General features: G+C 29.3%; 2 protein-coding genes across 3 annotated transcripts; one reads left to right on the forward strand and one right to left on the reverse strand.

Moving 5' to 3' along the window:
* Positions 1–36: 36 nt before the first annotated feature.
* LOC130673738 (hamartin) lies at positions 37–4,449 on the reverse strand. The gene is made up of 5 exons (XM_057478906.1): positions 4,311–4,449; positions 3,615–3,900; positions 2,498–3,537; positions 2,121–2,426; positions 37–2,029 (listed from the first exon to the last, which is right to left on the reverse strand). Exons 2-5 carry the CDS (start codon positions 3,718–3,720, stop codon positions 404–406), a joined length of 3,078 nt encoding a protein of 1,025 aa, XP_057334889.1. The 5' UTR covers positions 3,721–3,900; positions 4,311–4,449; the 3' UTR covers positions 37–403.
* On the forward strand, positions 4,313–15,958 carry LOC130673742 (X-ray repair cross-complementing protein 5-like). 2 transcript variants are annotated; one of them, XM_057478911.1, is made up of 14 exons: positions 4,313–4,448; positions 5,206–5,280; positions 5,346–5,453; positions 5,879–6,099; positions 6,159–6,281; positions 6,355–6,433; positions 6,511–6,648; positions 6,728–7,042; positions 7,129–7,272; positions 7,427–7,572; positions 10,658–10,951; positions 11,016–11,079; positions 11,147–11,269; positions 14,445–15,958. In XM_057478911.1, the coding sequence occupies exons 2-13, from the start codon at positions 5,260–5,262 to the stop codon at positions 11,156–11,158; spliced, it is 1,665 nt and encodes a 554-aa protein (XP_057334894.1). In that variant the 5' UTR covers positions 4,313–4,448; positions 5,206–5,259; the 3' UTR covers positions 11,159–11,269; positions 14,445–15,958. The 2 variants fall into 2 exon arrangements, with proteins under 2 accessions (XP_057334894.1, XP_057334893.1); XM_057478910.1 differs by lacking the exon at positions 4,313–4,448 and adding an exon at positions 4,920–5,051.
* The last annotated feature ends 1,061 nt before the right edge of the window (positions 15,959–17,019 follow it).

Here is a 17,019-nt window from a genome sequence, read left to right on the forward strand (position 1 = left end):
TAATTATCACCATATTATTATTTCATATAATTGTAATTTATTTTTTATTATCATTATTATTTTGTCAATAAATATATATATATATTATATTATATATATATATGCTATTAAAAAAAAATTGTTTTGTTGGTTTGTAAGGCTGTCTCAGGACGTTAGTTATCGAATTTAATCAATTTAATGTTTCTTTCTTTATTTACTTTATCTTGCATTCATTATTTTTTATCATTCTCTTTTTAGCGCTTATACTAATTGTGTGAGCACAAGAGGCCTTGATTATTTAAGTTTTTATTATCTCGATAATAATAATAATAATAATTATCATTAATTATTGTTATTAATATTATTTATTATCTTATATTACTTGTGTTGCGTTAGATGTATAAATGATGATGGCATTAAAGTCTCACTTTCGTCGTTGGCTTGTTGTACGTACAGGTGTTGTCGCTTGGCTGGTGGATTGAGGTACGGGTTCGACAATGGCCAGTAGATTCGCTATTTCACCAGCAGAATCACAGTAGTCGCTCATGATTCCTGTGCTGGTATGAAAAGCAATGCTGCCTTCGCTTGAAGACGCGAGGCTGCCAGAAAGCGGGGGCGAACGTTCTTTCGGTGACGCTGAGTAGGCTAAATTATTCGAATTTGAGGACCCACCAGCACCAGCATTCCCGCTGCTGTTACCACCGCAATTAGCGATCTCCAGATTGCTGTGTAATTCAAGAATACGTCTTTCCAATAATAAATTAATAGCTACTTGGGCGTCGTATTTGGACTCGACGGCGCGTAATTCAGCCTCATTGCGTTCCTTAGTCTCTTGTAGAATACGTTGTTGGTCAACCAGCTGTCCTTCAATGTAAGCTTCCCGATTTTCCAGCTCAACAAGACGAGTTCTCAGGGCTTCGATTGTCGACGTACGCGAGTCTAATTGCCGTTTCAACGCAACCAATTCTTCTTCATACGCGCGGTGTATTTGAGTAGCCTCCTGTCTTAGCATTGGCACTGGTCCCGAAGCGCGCTCATGATATTTATTCTGTGCCTCACCGAGTAATAAAAATTTTTTCTGTACATTATCAAGAATCCTCTTGAGCTCTTCACTGCGACTGGCAGCTTTCAGTGCGTCTTTAAGTTGATGAGCCGCGTCGAATAATGTTGCTTCAGCCACACGCGTCTGCTGTTCACACTCAGCGACTCTCGTCTTTTCCTTTTTTATGTCTAATTCTAGCACTTCAACATTCTCTGCTAGCTTGCGGTTACGATTGTGTTCCTCCAGACACTTTGACTGCCAGTTGTCAACAGCTTTCTTGTAATCACTTTCGGTAATACGACTTTCACGCTTACTGCGTTCGATTTCATTTTTCAAACTCTCAACTTCGCTCTCCATTATGCGCAACCGATCAGCCAGCTCTGTTTTTTGTTCTTGAAGAGTACGCGAGTCTCTCAATTTTCCAAGGAGCCGACGGTTGCGTTCCGCATGAACTTCCCTACGCTGTCTTTCGAACAAAAGTTGCATCTGCATTAGTTGCAACTGTTGATTTACTGACTCAATGTCAATAAGGTTGCTATCCTCGTTTATATTATCACCGTTATCGTCATCTAGGCCTTTCTTTTTGTTAAAAGATCTCACTTTCTTGTCTTTTATCGACAGTACACTGGCACAGTTTTCAATGTAACGATCTAGCATCAACGTAGGCGACAATCTCGAGTCAGTATTATTATTACGACTTGTCTGCTGTTCAGTACTACGCTGATCTACGATCCCATGTAATAAATACTCGTAAGGAAACAAATCATCCGTCTGAACTCCTGCTTCTTTTTTATACTTTAAATCGGAGCATGATTTTGATCGACGTACTTTGTGATCCGGATATGAAGCAGGACGACTCACTGTTGGTGCTGAATGGCTAGGCAAATCAAATTTACACAAACGGAATTTTTTAGCTAAATTTTTGTTAGCAGCCCGCGAATAATCGTCACGATTTCTGTAAGCCTCCATGTGATTTACTTGAGGGTGGCAATTTACTATTTCTACAACCTGAAAATATAATTTAAAATTAAATCAATACTTACTTACAATTACAATTACAATTATTATTATTTCAAAAAATAGTAATTAAATTACCAACCTCTTGGTCTTCTTTCCACGAGTCATTTTTACCATTTTGACTTGAACTATTTTCCAGTATTTTTTTTACACCTTCAATATTTATTTGCTGTATCTGCGCACTATTATTTCTTTCAGCAAGTAGCCTACTAATTTTTTGCGAAACAATTCCCTCTTTTTCCACGGGCACAAATGACAGAGCATTAACGGTGCTGCTGGGTGTAGAAGGACGTGAATTTCCCGTCAAAGATCCATTGCCAAATGCGCTGAGAGCCCGAACAGCCGCAGAGCCAACGGAAGTTGATCTTGTGGATGTTTGTCTGATATCCTGCAAGCAAAATTCAAATTTAAATCCCAATAAATATTTATTTAGAGTCAATATAAAATTAAATAAAGTACCTTGACGGGTGTTGTCTCAGGCGTTGCTTCAATGGCAGCTTCCGGTGGTGAAGAATTGCTTCTATTGGTGCTGTTGTTAGGCGTCGAAGGAGCTGATCGTGGTTCGTAATTTATTGTTTGTATAGATTTTGGACTGTGAGGTGGAATTTTCATACTCGGTGACCACAGAGTATCTTCATCTAAATCATTATTCATTCCCGTGCCCAGCGGGTCGTCGACAATATTTATCGGGGTCAGAGGGCACTGCTGATCTGGTAACGGAGTAGCGCGTAAATTATTTGGCGCAAACATTTCTTCTCTATTTCTATCGAAAGCAAAATGTCCGCACTCAGCAACAACATCATGATGCTCCATTTGCTTCCAACGAGCTGCGTTGGTCTCAGTATCACGCGACGCGGTTATCAACAGCGGATGCATCCTCACCGAGTCCAACATTGGTTTTATCGTGTGTTTAAATGTCGCGAGGTACTCTTGATCACGCTGAGCATGCTGATGCCGCAAATATGATATCAAACTACACGGGTACATCGCATACAGACGATGAAAAAAATTGTAAAGACCCAGATGGAGATGGAGCAGATGAAAGGAATCCTTGTCAGCAGAGTTTGCTGGTAAATTGTTTACAGAATTTGATTGATTGTGATAGTACGAAGCAAGACGATTGAATACCTCGAAGATGTCATTGAGATATGGCCCCAAAGCTGCTGGTAACATTGGCAACAGGGTCACGAGCAATAACAACGCACTTACTACTGACAGCGCATCGACTTCGTATTTTAATAATTTTAGCAGCTCGCGAAATAATGAATGACTTGTCAATTTGTACAGCCATGTTGGCTGTCTTCGTGCTATATGTCCTAGCACAATTAATGCTTGCACTCGTTGATTATGACTTGTCGGCTTTGCTAATGTCTCTGCTAAGCGATCCAGCAGATGTTTGTCATGTGGATCACGTACTCCAGCAAGGACTTCTATTGCTCGCAATGAGTTTGTTGTAAAAAAATAATCAACCAATCCATTTACAAGGCAATTGTCTTTGGCTGGGGAGTATTAATTATAAATTAGTAATTAAAAAACAATAATACTAATAATAAATAATTAACACTCGAGTACTTACTTGACAAAAAATGATCGTGGAATATTTTTTTAACTTCTTCAACATCACTTAATTTATTAGACTCCAACGATTTAAACAATTTACCAACTTCACTACTGCTACCCATCACTTCAAATTAATTTGCGTCTTGTTTAAACGTTGTCTTGTATTTTTAATTTTTTTTTAAAAAGATCTTTGGCTCACAGGAAGAATGAATAATTATTTGGTGATTGATTGCTAACTTGTCTGGTAGCCATTTGTTAATTATCACTTAACTTTGGCTACCTAAAAGTTTATATTTTATGATCTATAATAATAAATAAATAAATTAATTAATAAATTGATTAATTAAACTGTCAATTAAATGAAATAATAAAATAAGTGGTTTTAAATAAGTGTTAAATGTCACACGAAAAATATAATATTAAAGTTAATGTTAAATGTCATTAATAAATCTATAAATATATGACGTCTTGATAATTAAAAGTTTAAGATTGTCAATTAAAAATAATGTTAGCTATATAATAAATAAATTGTCGGCTACATAATACTGCGGTATGTTATCATTAACAGACAGACCCTTTACTTGGTAAAAAAAATATAATTCGTTAAATAATATTTAGCACCGAGTTATTTACTTATTATTTAAGTGACATTGTTAATTGGTGGTGATTTTAAAAGTGATAGTGGATTGTTGTAATTATTGTTGAGACTTACCTGAAGATCATCGAGTGTTTCAGCAAAAGACCTCCTCATCGAGGTACTTGTTAGTTGCTGAATGATGGCTGGGGCTGATCACTGATGGTTGCTAACTCCTGCTTTCCTAACTCCTAGCGCTGCTACACGAACTAACAAGTATTTTTATCACAACATATATATATTATTTATTTATTTGTTTTCTTTCTCTTTTTAATCATCAATTTTCTACATGTTCTGTCAATGATAATGTAGAAATTTTTACTAAATGTCATTTTATAATGATCCTGAAGTCAGCAGACAATCAGTAATTTTCGGATTTCGTCTACAAATCAATTGCAAAAAAACTAAAACTAAAAATATGCACTGATAGAAAATTTGAAAAACTACAGGTGCAATTTTTTTTTATAGTTTACCGTCTAATAAAAAAATTATTAATGATATTGAAGTTAGCAGACGTCTAATAATTTTGGATCTTTTTTTAGACGATAAACCATAAAAAAAAATGTTTGAAAAAATCGCACTGTAGTTTTTTAAATTTTCTACATGAGCATATTTTTATTTTATTTTTTTGCAATTGATTTGTTGAAAACAAAAATTCAAAAATTTTTAAATGTCTACTAACTTTAGGATCATAAATTATTAGACGTCTGCTAACTTCAGTATCATCATATTATATATATAGTATATATTTGTTTATGTTTACGTGAGTGTGAAAGCAGCTGACAGTTGAAAATTTTTGAATTTTTGAACAAATAAAATGTAAGTAGAATTAAAATTCAAAAATTGGGATTTGAATATTTAAAAAATCAGTTCGCGCGCTTATTTAAATTTCATTGTTTAAATTATTTTATTTATTTGAAATTTTTAAATTGTCTTATATTTGCTATATTCACACTCATTGTTTACGTTTCAGTCGTCCAAGAGCCGGAGAATTGATAAATAATTTAAAAATTATTGTTCCTGTAAAATGCCGCCAAAAACAGCGAAGGTATGTATTAATTAAATTAATAATTGAAATAGTGTTGATTATTATTCATATATTTTATTTTGTAGGAGATTGTGGTGTTTGTTACCAATGTTGGTGTCTGTGATGATGGTAAAGTTGACAGAGAATTTATAGAAAATGCTAAAATTGCAATGCAACGCGTGATTGAAAAAAAGGTTTGTATTTAAATGTTTAAATAATTTTTTACTTAATTGTAAGTTGGGATTTTAATTACCCAAGTAGCACACGGCTTTGTGACATAAGATAGCAGTTTTGAAGCACCGAAAAAATATCTGGTTCAAAGACTTGACACAAGTGATGACAAAAAGTAAATTACAAATGAGTCTACAAGATATTTTTAACTGATATGAATTTTTTGAAACGGAAAAAAGTAGAGAAATTTCCTTCGACTTCAGGATCAACATCTCTGAGTCTTATTTTTATAAAAGAACTTGGGTTTGAGACAAAAAAAATTTTTCGTCTTTTTAAAAGCCAACTTAAAGTTGTCTCTGTGCTACTTGGGTATTGACACTAAGATATATGAAGGATATAATTTATTTATTATTATATATAATAATATTTGGTCTAATTATTGTTATAGATTTTTATAAGACCCAAAGATGAAGTAGGAATAATACTGATGGGTGTTGAAGATGGTAACAATACTTTAGAATTGAGTCATATTGATAACTATCTTAATCTTCAAATTCCATCATTTGATGTAATTAAAAAAGTACGTGACATTGAGCCAACGGAAATGGTTTTTAAAAATTGGATTTCTGGATTACAAGCCGCTCTTGAGTTAATATCACGGCAAGCTGAGTAAGTGTTCATTGTATTCAATTATTAATTTATTAATAATAATAATTTTTTTTTTACAGCAATTTTTGTCGTATCACAATCATTTTACTAACTGATTGTTACCCAACGAATCCATTTCGCGAATCTACTAAAGGTGATTTGATGCAAAATATTACCGATATGGAAATTAATTTCTTGTGGATGTTAGTATTGAATCTATACATATATATTTATGAAAGAGAATTAATTAGTAAAATAAATATTGATTTTTTTTAGCGGAAGCAAAGATTTAAATGAAGAAAACGAAAAAAAATTAAATCACAGTGAGCGTATGCTCATGGATTTGACTAAAAAAGTACAAATAACTAAATATTTATTTAATAGCAAATGCTAATTGTTATGCAATTACTTATATTTATATATTATTTAAAGGTTGGAGGAGAATACATGTCTTTTTCTTTTGTATTACCGAAGCTAGAATTTTATGGCGCACATAAAACATCACCGGCTGCTTGGAAATCAAATTTAGAGATTGGAGATTTAAAAGTTCCTGTTGCGATATATCTTGTAGTACGTTGATCATATTTTTGATACTGATATGTATAAATATATGACATGTATATTATATAATAATGTAATTTTGTTTAAGATAAGTGAAGTTAATTCTCTAGGCAAGTGGAACGATGTCTCCGCTTCGGGGGATCCTAATCATGGAGAAGAATTGCAGCCAGTGTCAAAAAAACGCGCGTTAGCTGACCGCTATCGAGAAGAATACAAAAATGAAGACACTGTAGAAGGTTACATGTACGGAAGGAAATTTATTCCGTTCACTGAAGAAGATTCTGCTGTTTTAAAATTTCCGTCTGAAGAAAAGTCTTTCAAACTTTATGGTTTCACTCCGGAAAAATTTGTTAAGCTTGACCATAGACATGGAAAGAGAACTAATATCGTTTTACCTGTTCAAGTAATTGAACTTTTTAAATTATTGTTTATTGATTACAAGTAATGTATATCGGTAATAATAATAACAATAATTTTTTATTTATTTAGGGAGTAGAAGAAGATTTTTTTTGTTTGGTAAAAGCAATGGCTGATTTAAAACGCGTTGCTCTTGTCCGCAAAGTTCATAACAAAAATTCTAGCCCTTCAATGCATGTTTTGTATCCAGTAATTGGTAATGGTGACAAACCATGGGTATGTTTTTTTTTTCAATTCATTATATTTTAAATTTACTTCAGTGCGACAATTTTTTAATACCAAAGTTGAATTTATTGTCAAATGATCAACGCAGATTATGGAATGAAAGTTAAAAATGTTGAATATAACTTAAAATTTGAATTTATTTCAGTGTCTTTTAATGCACGAAATAATTTACGCAGAAGAACGAATAATAATAACACCACGTTCTTATGAAAATGTACTTAAGAATGTTACAAAAGAGCAATGGGACTGTGTAGACAAACTTACCGACTTAATGATGCTCGGCAAATCCACGTAAGTAACAATAACTTTATTTTTTATAATTATTAGTTTTGTTAGTTCTAAGTATTACATAAAATTAAAATATACAAACTTTTCTTATTATTAAATAATTAAGTATGTAACGTAACTTTGCTCCTTTTGGGAATAACCCATCGCAATATAAACGTTTTTTGTTCATTATGATGTCTTCTAGTAGGAAAAACCAATAACGGCCTACGAAAAATTTTATTGTCGAGTTCAGACCCACTTGATCCTAAGTGTACATGGGGGAAGATGCCTCTGTCATGTCATTCTGTGTAGAGAAGCCCGTAACTTTGCTTCTGTTAGGAATAACCCTTCACAATATAAACGTTTTTTGTTCATTATGATGTCCTTTAGTAGGAGAAACCCAATAAAGTCCTAAGATAAATTCATTTTTTGAATTTAAATCCATATCAAGATGAATTAGGATAAATTGAGATGAATTAGGATGACACTCCATGCCTTCCTATGAAGAGTGACCTGTAACTTTACTTCTGTTGGGAATAACTTATCACAATATAAACGTTTTTTGTTCATTATGATGTCCTCTAGTAGGAAAAACCCGAAAACGGCCTACGAAGAATTTTATTGTCGAGTTCAGACCCACTTGACCATAAGTGAACATGGGGGAAGATGCCTCTGTCATGGCATTCTGTGTAGAGAAGCCCGTAACTTTGCTTCTGTTAGGAATAACCCATCACAATATAAACGTTTTTTGTTCATTATGATGTCCTCTAGTAAGAAAAAGCCAAAAAAGTCATAAGATAAATTTATTTTTTGAGTAATCGACGTCGGGCAGATACGGGCAGATGACACTGTCTGTCTTTTTATGAAGAGCGGTCGTAACTTTGCTCCTGTTGGAAATAACTTATCACAATATAAACGTTTTTTGTTTATAATGATGTCCTTTAGTATTACTATTAAAATATTAAGTTAACATGTCGTTATAAAGTTTTAGCTTAAAAGTAATTATTTCTTGTATTGAACGTTAATTAATCAGTTTTACTAGACAGTGTTTGATTATTATTATAAAAAAAATTTTCTAGTTATTGCTTTTATTAGAAGACATAAATTGATATGAATAAAATTTGTATATCATTTAGATATAAATATATTGAGAATAATAGTCTCTTGAAATAATTAAAAATGTGTTTTCAAAGAGACAGTTTGCATTTATCACAGTATGACGTACGTACAGCTGCAACACATCCTGCAGAATTTCATGATTTATTAGATCGTGACAGTGATCAAATCGAATCAAACAAAATAAATAAAAAAATTACTGCTCGTGCACTACTAATCACACTATGGATAGTAGTAATTGTTACTTTAGCACTATTTGTTTTATTATTATGTTACTCTAGTAATTCTACTATATTTGTTTGTTTCTCGGTCTCATTTCTAATATCAATAGTAGGAATATTTTTAGTTAAAAACTATCATCCCAAGACAATATTTTAATAATGATGACCATTGATCATGTATTGATATTAATATTTTACTTTTGCATTAATTAAAATATTATTGACATTTATTATTTTCATTTTTTTAACTTCCCGCTAAGAAAATTGCAAATTTTCAAAAAAGGGAAGTTATTGGTTTCGGTCCGATTTTCGAAAATCGAGTTTTCATCAGAAGTCGACGTTTTGAGGTCCTAGGAAACTATTCTGACTATTCCCGGGTGGACGTCCGTGTGTCGAGAGTTATCGCGGGAGAAAGAAATGGTAAAAAACAGTTTTTTGCGAATATCTTCGAAACAACTGAACCAAACGATTTCAAAATTTTATCAGCTCTAGAACTCAATAAAATACGCCGATTGCCGCCGCAACCATCAAAATCGGTGAATTCATTCCTGAGATATCGTGGGAGAAAGAAATGCTAAAATCGGTTTTTTTTTAAAACAATGGCACACTAAAGTATTTCCGAGCTCGAGGAGCTCGAAAACAGCGGAAAGTTTTGGGGCTGGCCCGCAGGGTCAACCGATAGACAGATTTTTTTTAATTATAAATATTAATATCAATTAAATTTTTGCATAAAACTAGAGCTTCAGTGATCTCATTTATTGTCATCATAAATTAAAACAATTAAAATATTAAGTCAACATGTCGTCATAAAGTTTTAGCTTGAAAGTAATTATTTTGAGTATTGAAAGTTAATCATCAATTTTTACTAGAGTTTTTTTTCTTGTTAGTTATTTTATTAGAAGACATCAAATGATATTGATAAAATTTAATTATAAATATACTGGCAACATTAATACTTTATTATTTAAAATAATTAATCATGTGTTTCAAAAGAGATAGTTTGAATTTATCACAACATGATGTACTTTCACCTACAACACATCCTGCCGAACTTTTTACTTTATTGAACCGCGGCACTGTTCAAATTGAAAATGAAAATAATCAAATTGAACCGAAGAAGAAATATAAAAATGTAATTGCTAATGTAGTAATAATTTTACTATCCATCTCAGTATTCGTTACTTTAGCGCTTTGTGTTTTATTTATATATAAATATGATAATATTATATTGGCTATATGTTTATTTTCCGTGTCTCTAGTATCAATTGTAGCAACAGTTGTAATTGAAAGACATTTAAAGTAAACATTTTAATGATGATCACCATTGATATTTATATTAATATTATATTTCTGTATTAATTAGTTTAAATTAACTACAATTTTATTGACATTTATTATTTTCATTTTTTTTTAAATTATAAATATTAACTAAATTAAAAATTTTTTTAATAAAGGGACTACGACTTTACTGATCACTTTAAATATTTTTGACATCTTCAGACTCAACTTATCATATAAAAGACGTCAATTAAAATATTAAATTAACATATCGTTAAATCGTATTTATAAGAAACTATTTTCAGTATTAAAATAATGTCATTGATATGAAAAATTAGCTCTGAAGATGTCAAAAATATCTAACGAAACGTTACCCAAAATGTAATTTATGGTGTCAATAAATAAGATCAGTAAAACCGTAGTCTTTTCATTCAAAAAAATATAAAAGACTGATCGCGTAATAAATAAATAGTTATTTATTTATCATTCAAAAGTATTCCAGAGGATGAAACCAAGACATATGAACCTGGTGAAGTTGAATCTCCAGATCTTCAGTACGTATGGAATGTTCTCTCTTTACGAGCATTAAATCCCGATGCACCGTTACCAGAACCCAGTTTGTCTGTATTGAAACCAATTTCACCACCCGAGTGGAATGATCCAAGTAAAATAGCAGACTGTATTACTGATATCGCCAGTACATTTGATTTGAACCAAGAACCAGAGCGAATAGCTGATGAACCTGTAGATATTATTGCCGCTACTCAGAAAACTCAACCGCCAACTTTGTAAGTTTTTCTTTTTATTTATTTATTTATTATTTAAAAAATTAAATTTGATAAATTTTTTCAGTAAACCCACTGCTGAGCCTGGAGATTTTCTTCCACGACCAATGGACGTTGACTTGGACGCTCTTGTATGTATAAATTACTTAATAATTCAATCGATTAGATATTTAATCCCTTTTTTTTTATTTTTTACAGTTCACTGACTAAGAGATCGCTGGACGATTATAATTTCGCAACTGTTACAAGTACAATTGTTGATATTCTTATTGTTTTTTTTACTAAAGAATAATATTTTTCAACTTGATATTTAATATTGATGTAAGTAATTCATATTTTTAAATAAATAATCATTATCAGTGATAATGAGTCATAAAAAAAATTATTTTATTAAATTGTCATACCCTAGATAAAAAAATTTACTTGATGATTCATCGATCTATTATACATGACTTTTATTATCTTAAGTAAAGTGCGTCGCACACTTTTTCAATTGTCGATTTAAATATTTCCCTAAAAATTTCCATACATTTCGTTAATTACTTTACTTATTTATAATTATCTGTTATATTTATTTATTTCTTTAATTAGAAGAACGACGAAATACAAATTACACTTATTTTTAAATTAATTGCTATCATATATAGTAAAGAGAAATCTGCATATTTAAATATTTTGAATACTATTAAAAAATTAATTTACAAAAATGATGAATTCAGACCGAGAAAGATTAATAAAATCTTCAAAAAATGAATCATATCGAATGAAATCTCTGACGGGAATGCAAAGTCAGCCATTACTGTCTAAATCTCAAACAGAAAAGTCTGATGATGGTAAAAAAAGAACATATTTTACAATAGTATTTATGACATTATTTTATCTATCGATATTCGTATTCATATTGATTGGATTTTTACAAGTTTATACTGATTACGCACTTTATTCCGCTATTGTATGTTTGGTCATAACTATCTCAGCAATAATAGTATACTTAGTTAATAAATATGTAAAACCATTCTAAGATGTCATTAATAATTAATTACAATAATTATTTTCAAGTATTAACAACAGTATCATTGTGATTGAATGACATAAATATGTACACTGCAACATCATTGAATCATTTCTTAATCAAAAAATTTTTTCAGTTTATTTTCTTTACTACGAATCAATGAATACAAATAAATTTTTTTCTGAAGTTCTCTTTATTATAGAAGGGCAAGAAAGTCAAATAAAAAAACCATATCTATAATTAATTACTGTCGGAAGAAACATATTGACAAGATTTAAATACCAATAATTTAACAGAATGGACGTTCAAGATCGTAAACAAAAAATAATACTTATAACATTTATAGTATTGATATCTTTATCTATAATTCTCTTCATAGCATTTATAGTTTTACAATTTTTCGTAGAATATGCAATTTACTTCGGTATCGCCTCTGTCATTTTAAGTTCAGTGGCTTCTGGAATATATTATTTCTATTCAAATAAATATGGCGGTAAAGCAGAATAAAATAAAAATAATTTATTGTAAGAACATCGATACCGATGTGGTATTTGATTGCAATATATATAATATATTATGTATGAAATTTATATATAAATATTTACACAGTTGATTAAACTGACATGATTGATATTTAAAATTATAAATAATTTTTTTGAAAACTTGCTCATTTACTTAGAAGATAAAAGACTTTCTTGTAATAATTACTAATTAAATATGACGTCAATGGAGAGAGAAATGTTGCAATTAAATTTAAGATCTGATGAATCTATTAAACCAAAATGTTATAGAGCTCAGACTGCGGGTCGTGAGGATCAAAAATATACGCCAGCAATTACTTCACCATTGATATTGTTAATGTCATCGACGATAATTTTAATAATAACAGGAATTATTTTAAATATTTATGCTGGGACTTATGCGATTTATTCTTTTGGCGCGAGTATAGTAACGACTTTGTTAGCTATGTTGTGGTATTTAAAAAGATAATTATTTTATAATAAATTATTGCTTTATATAGAAGGGAGTTTTCTGTTTAATTTTATTAAATACATTTTTAAATCGACAATAATTATAATAATTAAGTTTGTATGATTATGAGTTCGGAAGAAATAAATTATAATTCATCACAAGAAACTTCTGAAAGGACAAAAAAATTTTCAAGAAATAGTCAGCCTGAAATTGCGAGTTCAAATACATTTAATAACAAAATACTTATATACATTACAATTTTAATTATATGGATAACTTTGTATGGTGTAATTATGGGATTTACTGGTTTGTTATGTTTCATAATAACTCCGGCTTTAATTATGTCTTTATCGAATTTATTACTACAGTATTTATTCTTCATGTAATTATATGTAAAAAAATACCAATAATTATTAATAATTAAATCATATTGTTGAATTTAAAAATAATTTTAATAAATTAATTACTTTATTTAGAAGAGAAATAAATTTTATAAGTGCAACAATTACATCATAAGTCAAAACATATTAATATTTTGAGAAATATTTATCGTGATACAATTAAAACAATGGATGGAACAAATGGAAGTAAAAATATGAAATTATATAATGGCATCAACAGATTGAAAAATATTAAAATAAAAATATTAGTTCTTGTCTCCTTATTACTGGCATGCTTTATTTTATGTGCTGCATCTGATTTATTTCTGAGCTTCATAGGCTCAGTACTTTTAACTCTTCCACTTTACATTGCATTTGCACTTAGTTTGTTAATTAATAATTTATTATTCAGTTAACTTTTTGTTAAAATAATTTACGTTTATACTATCAATAAAAAGTAAAATTATTTTCTCATAAATAACATCAACTATTTCAAACAATTAAAGAAAATTTGAATTTCTCAATTATTAACCCGCAGTGATGCGATAACTAAATTTAAAAAATATAAAATCAGATAATCCTTTCAAAATTGCTTATAGAATAACTTTACTTTAAAAATTTATTGCAAATGTTATCTATGCTGTTACTAATCATTACAATGCAGCCGCTTGTTTATTTGTCGACTGATTTTTGTCCTCCAAAATGATTATACAATTTTATTATTCTACTTTTGATACTATTTTTGAAATCATTAATAATTGGTATATTCAAATCTTTTACCGTATGCGCGCGCTTTAATTTTCACTATGATTAATTACAAAATTGAACGATTAAATTTTTTTTAAAAATTATACTTTTTATTAGAACGCCCAAACATTTTCAAATAATTTAGTTTAATTGGAGCTGTTTGAGCAACTCAATAAAAAATAAATCAACATCTTACGAAAAATCTTAAATCGTCTGATTAAAATAACGAAGAAATCTTTCAACCCCCGCAACTTGAATTATTAATTGAGATTATTAACAGTAAATTAACAAAAATTATTCGAATTTGAATTTAAAATTTACAGTATTTTACTACTAATTGAAACTAACAAGAGTAAATAATTTATAAATAAATAATGTGTTTTAGGCCAAACAGCTTCAGACAATCGCCAGAAAATATACCTTTGCTGAGACTTCGTAGAAACGATAGAATACTCAATCTATATAGAAATGATGATACGAATTTGGATAATAATCGAACGAACAGACCAATAATCACATTCAGACCGACAACTAATTCACTTAATACACTTAGCAAAACAAAAACGGCAAGTTTAGCTTTAACGTTTATGTTGATAATTATAATTTGTTTAGCTATTGGTACTGTTATTTGTTATGTTTATGGTTATCACAATGTAGTCAATTATATATTGGCTCCCGGTGCCATTATAGGTTCGATTATCAGCATCGTAGTTGCTTATTATATTATGCGATCATTTAATTAAATTTAATACTTTAAAGAACGAGAAATTTGAATCTTGATTATTAACTCAACAGCAATGAGTTGATAAATGACCTAAAAAAAAAAACTATAAAGTTAGATAATTCTTTCAAGAGCGCTTATAGAATAACTTCACTTTAATAATTTATTTCAAATGTTATCTATGCTGTTACTAATCATTACAATGCGGCCGCTTGTTTATTTGTCGACTAATTTTTGTCCTCCAAAATGATTATACAATTTTATTATTTACTTTTGATACTATTTTTGAAGTCATTAATAATTGGTATATTCAAATCTTTTACCGTATGCGCGCGCTTTTCATTATGATTAATTACAAAATTGAACGATTAAATTTTTTAAAATAATTATACCTTTTATTAGAAAACTTAAGCATTTACAAATAGTTTAATTCAGTTAAAATAATTGAGCAACTCAATAAAAAATAAATAAATATCTTACAAAAAATCTTAAATCGTCTGATTAGAAAACCGAAGAAATCTTCCAATCTTCATAACTTGAATTATTAACAATAAATTATCAAAAAATATTTGAATTTAAATTCAAAATTTATAGTATTTTACTATTAATTAAAACTAACAATCAAATAATACATAAATAAATAATGTGTTTTAAACCAATTAATTTTAGAGAATCGCAAGAAAATCGATCTCCAGAAGATGTAGATAATGAACCACGCAATCTACGTAGACCTAATCTTCGTAATCTTCGTGATCGGCGTCCGAGTTTGAATACTTTTCGGATGAATTACGAACCACCAACTAATGGCAGAACTTTTGTACCCGAAAATAACAATAACAACAATAGCGGCACTAAAAATTCACCAGATATGATTTTCAAAACAAATTTACATAAGTCAATTTTTATATTTATTTTGATACTTACAATTTGTTTATTTCTTGCTGTTGTTATTTGTTACGTTCTGGAATATTATGATATTGCCACTAATCTATCTATTGCCGGTATCGTTATATGTTTGATTTCCAGTGGGATTGCTTGTTACATTTTGCGATGATCATTTAATAAAATTGAATATTTTAATATTGATACTACTTTTCAAATTATTAATAATTGATATTCAAATATCTTCCCGCGCTCTTTTTATTACCATTATTTACAAAATTGAATTATTAATTTTTTTTTAAATTGTACCTTTTATTAGAGCGCATTAATAATTTCGAATAATTAAAGCCAATAGAAATCATTCAATAAAATCGATGTAGTGTAAGTCAATTTTAACAAAAAATCTTCTGCATAAAAGAACAAAACACATTTTAATTGATATAATTTTATTAAAACTTATAATTGATTAATTAAAATTATCTCTCTTACATTACATAACTCGAGAGCATTACAAGACAATATATCTTCGATAACATTTCATAAAAATAATAGATTGATCGATATATATATAATAAATATATTTATATGCATTCAAAAAATACTGATCCAAATATAGAATCAGTTAAACCTTTCAAAATCGCTTATAGAATAACTTTACTATTAGCAATTGGTGTATTTATTGCAGGTGTTATTTGTACTATTACCAATCATTACAATGCAGCCATTTATTTATCTGTCGCAGATATAGTTCTACTGTTCACTACCATTATGATTGATTTCTGTCCTCCAAAATGATTATACAAATTTATTATTCTACTATTGATACTATTTTTGAAATTATTAATAACTGGTATATTCAAATCTTTTACCATATGCGCGCGCTTTAATTTCCACTATGATTAATCACAAAATTGAACGATAAACTTTTTTTTTTAAATTATACCTTTTATTAGAAAGCCCAAACATTTTCAAATAATTTAGTCTAATTGAAACTGCTTGAGCAACTCAATAAAAAATAAATCAACATTTTACAAAAAATCTTAAATCGTCTGATTAAAATAACGAAGAAATATTTCAACCTCCGCAACTTGAATTATTAATTGAGATTATTAACAGTAAATTAACAAAAATCATTCGAATTTAAATTCAAAATTTAAATACTGAAAAGTATTTTACTATTAATTGAAACTAACAAGAGTAATTTATAAATAAATAATGTGTTTGACACGAAACAGCTTCAGAGGATTACCAGAAAGAATACCTATGTCGACATTTTCTTCTAGATATGATAGAATACTCAATCCACATAGAAATGATGATGATAATTATGATACGAATTTAGATAATAATCGAATGA

The sequence above is a fragment of the Microplitis mediator genome, chromosome 8, assembly GCF_029852145.1.
Source record: "Microplitis mediator isolate UGA2020A chromosome 8, iyMicMedi2.1, whole genome shotgun sequence".
NCBI lineage: Eukaryota > Metazoa > Arthropoda > Insecta > Hymenoptera > Braconidae > Microplitis > Microplitis mediator.

What these genes read in the sequence shown, in the direction of transcription:
- LOC130673738 (XM_057478906.1), bottom strand. Translation starts at nt 3,720, where the DNA reads ATGGGTAGCAGTAGTGAAGTTGGTAAATTGTTTAAATCGTTGGAGTCT. An exon ending in CCACGATCATTTTTTGTCAA is followed by an intron (nt 3,538 to 3,614) that starts GTAAGTACTCGA and finishes AATACTCCCCAG; the next exon opens with CCAAAGACAATTGCCTTGTA. An exon ending in CTGAGACAACACCCGTCAAG is followed by an intron (nt 2,427 to 2,497) that starts GTACTTTATTTA and finishes TTTTGCTTGCAG; the next exon opens with GATATCAGACAAACATCCAC.
- LOC130673742 (XM_057478911.1), top strand. Translation starts at nt 5,260, where the DNA reads ATGCCGCCAAAAACAGCGAAG. An exon ending in GAAATTAATTTCTTGTGGAT is followed by an intron (nt 6,282 to 6,354) that starts GTTAGTATTGAA and finishes GATTTTTTTTAG; the next exon opens with CGGAAGCAAAGATTTAAATG. An exon ending in GTAATGGTGACAAACCATGG is followed by an intron (nt 7,273 to 7,426) that starts GTATGTTTTTTT and finishes AATTTATTTCAG; the next exon opens with TGTCTTTTAATGCACGAAAT.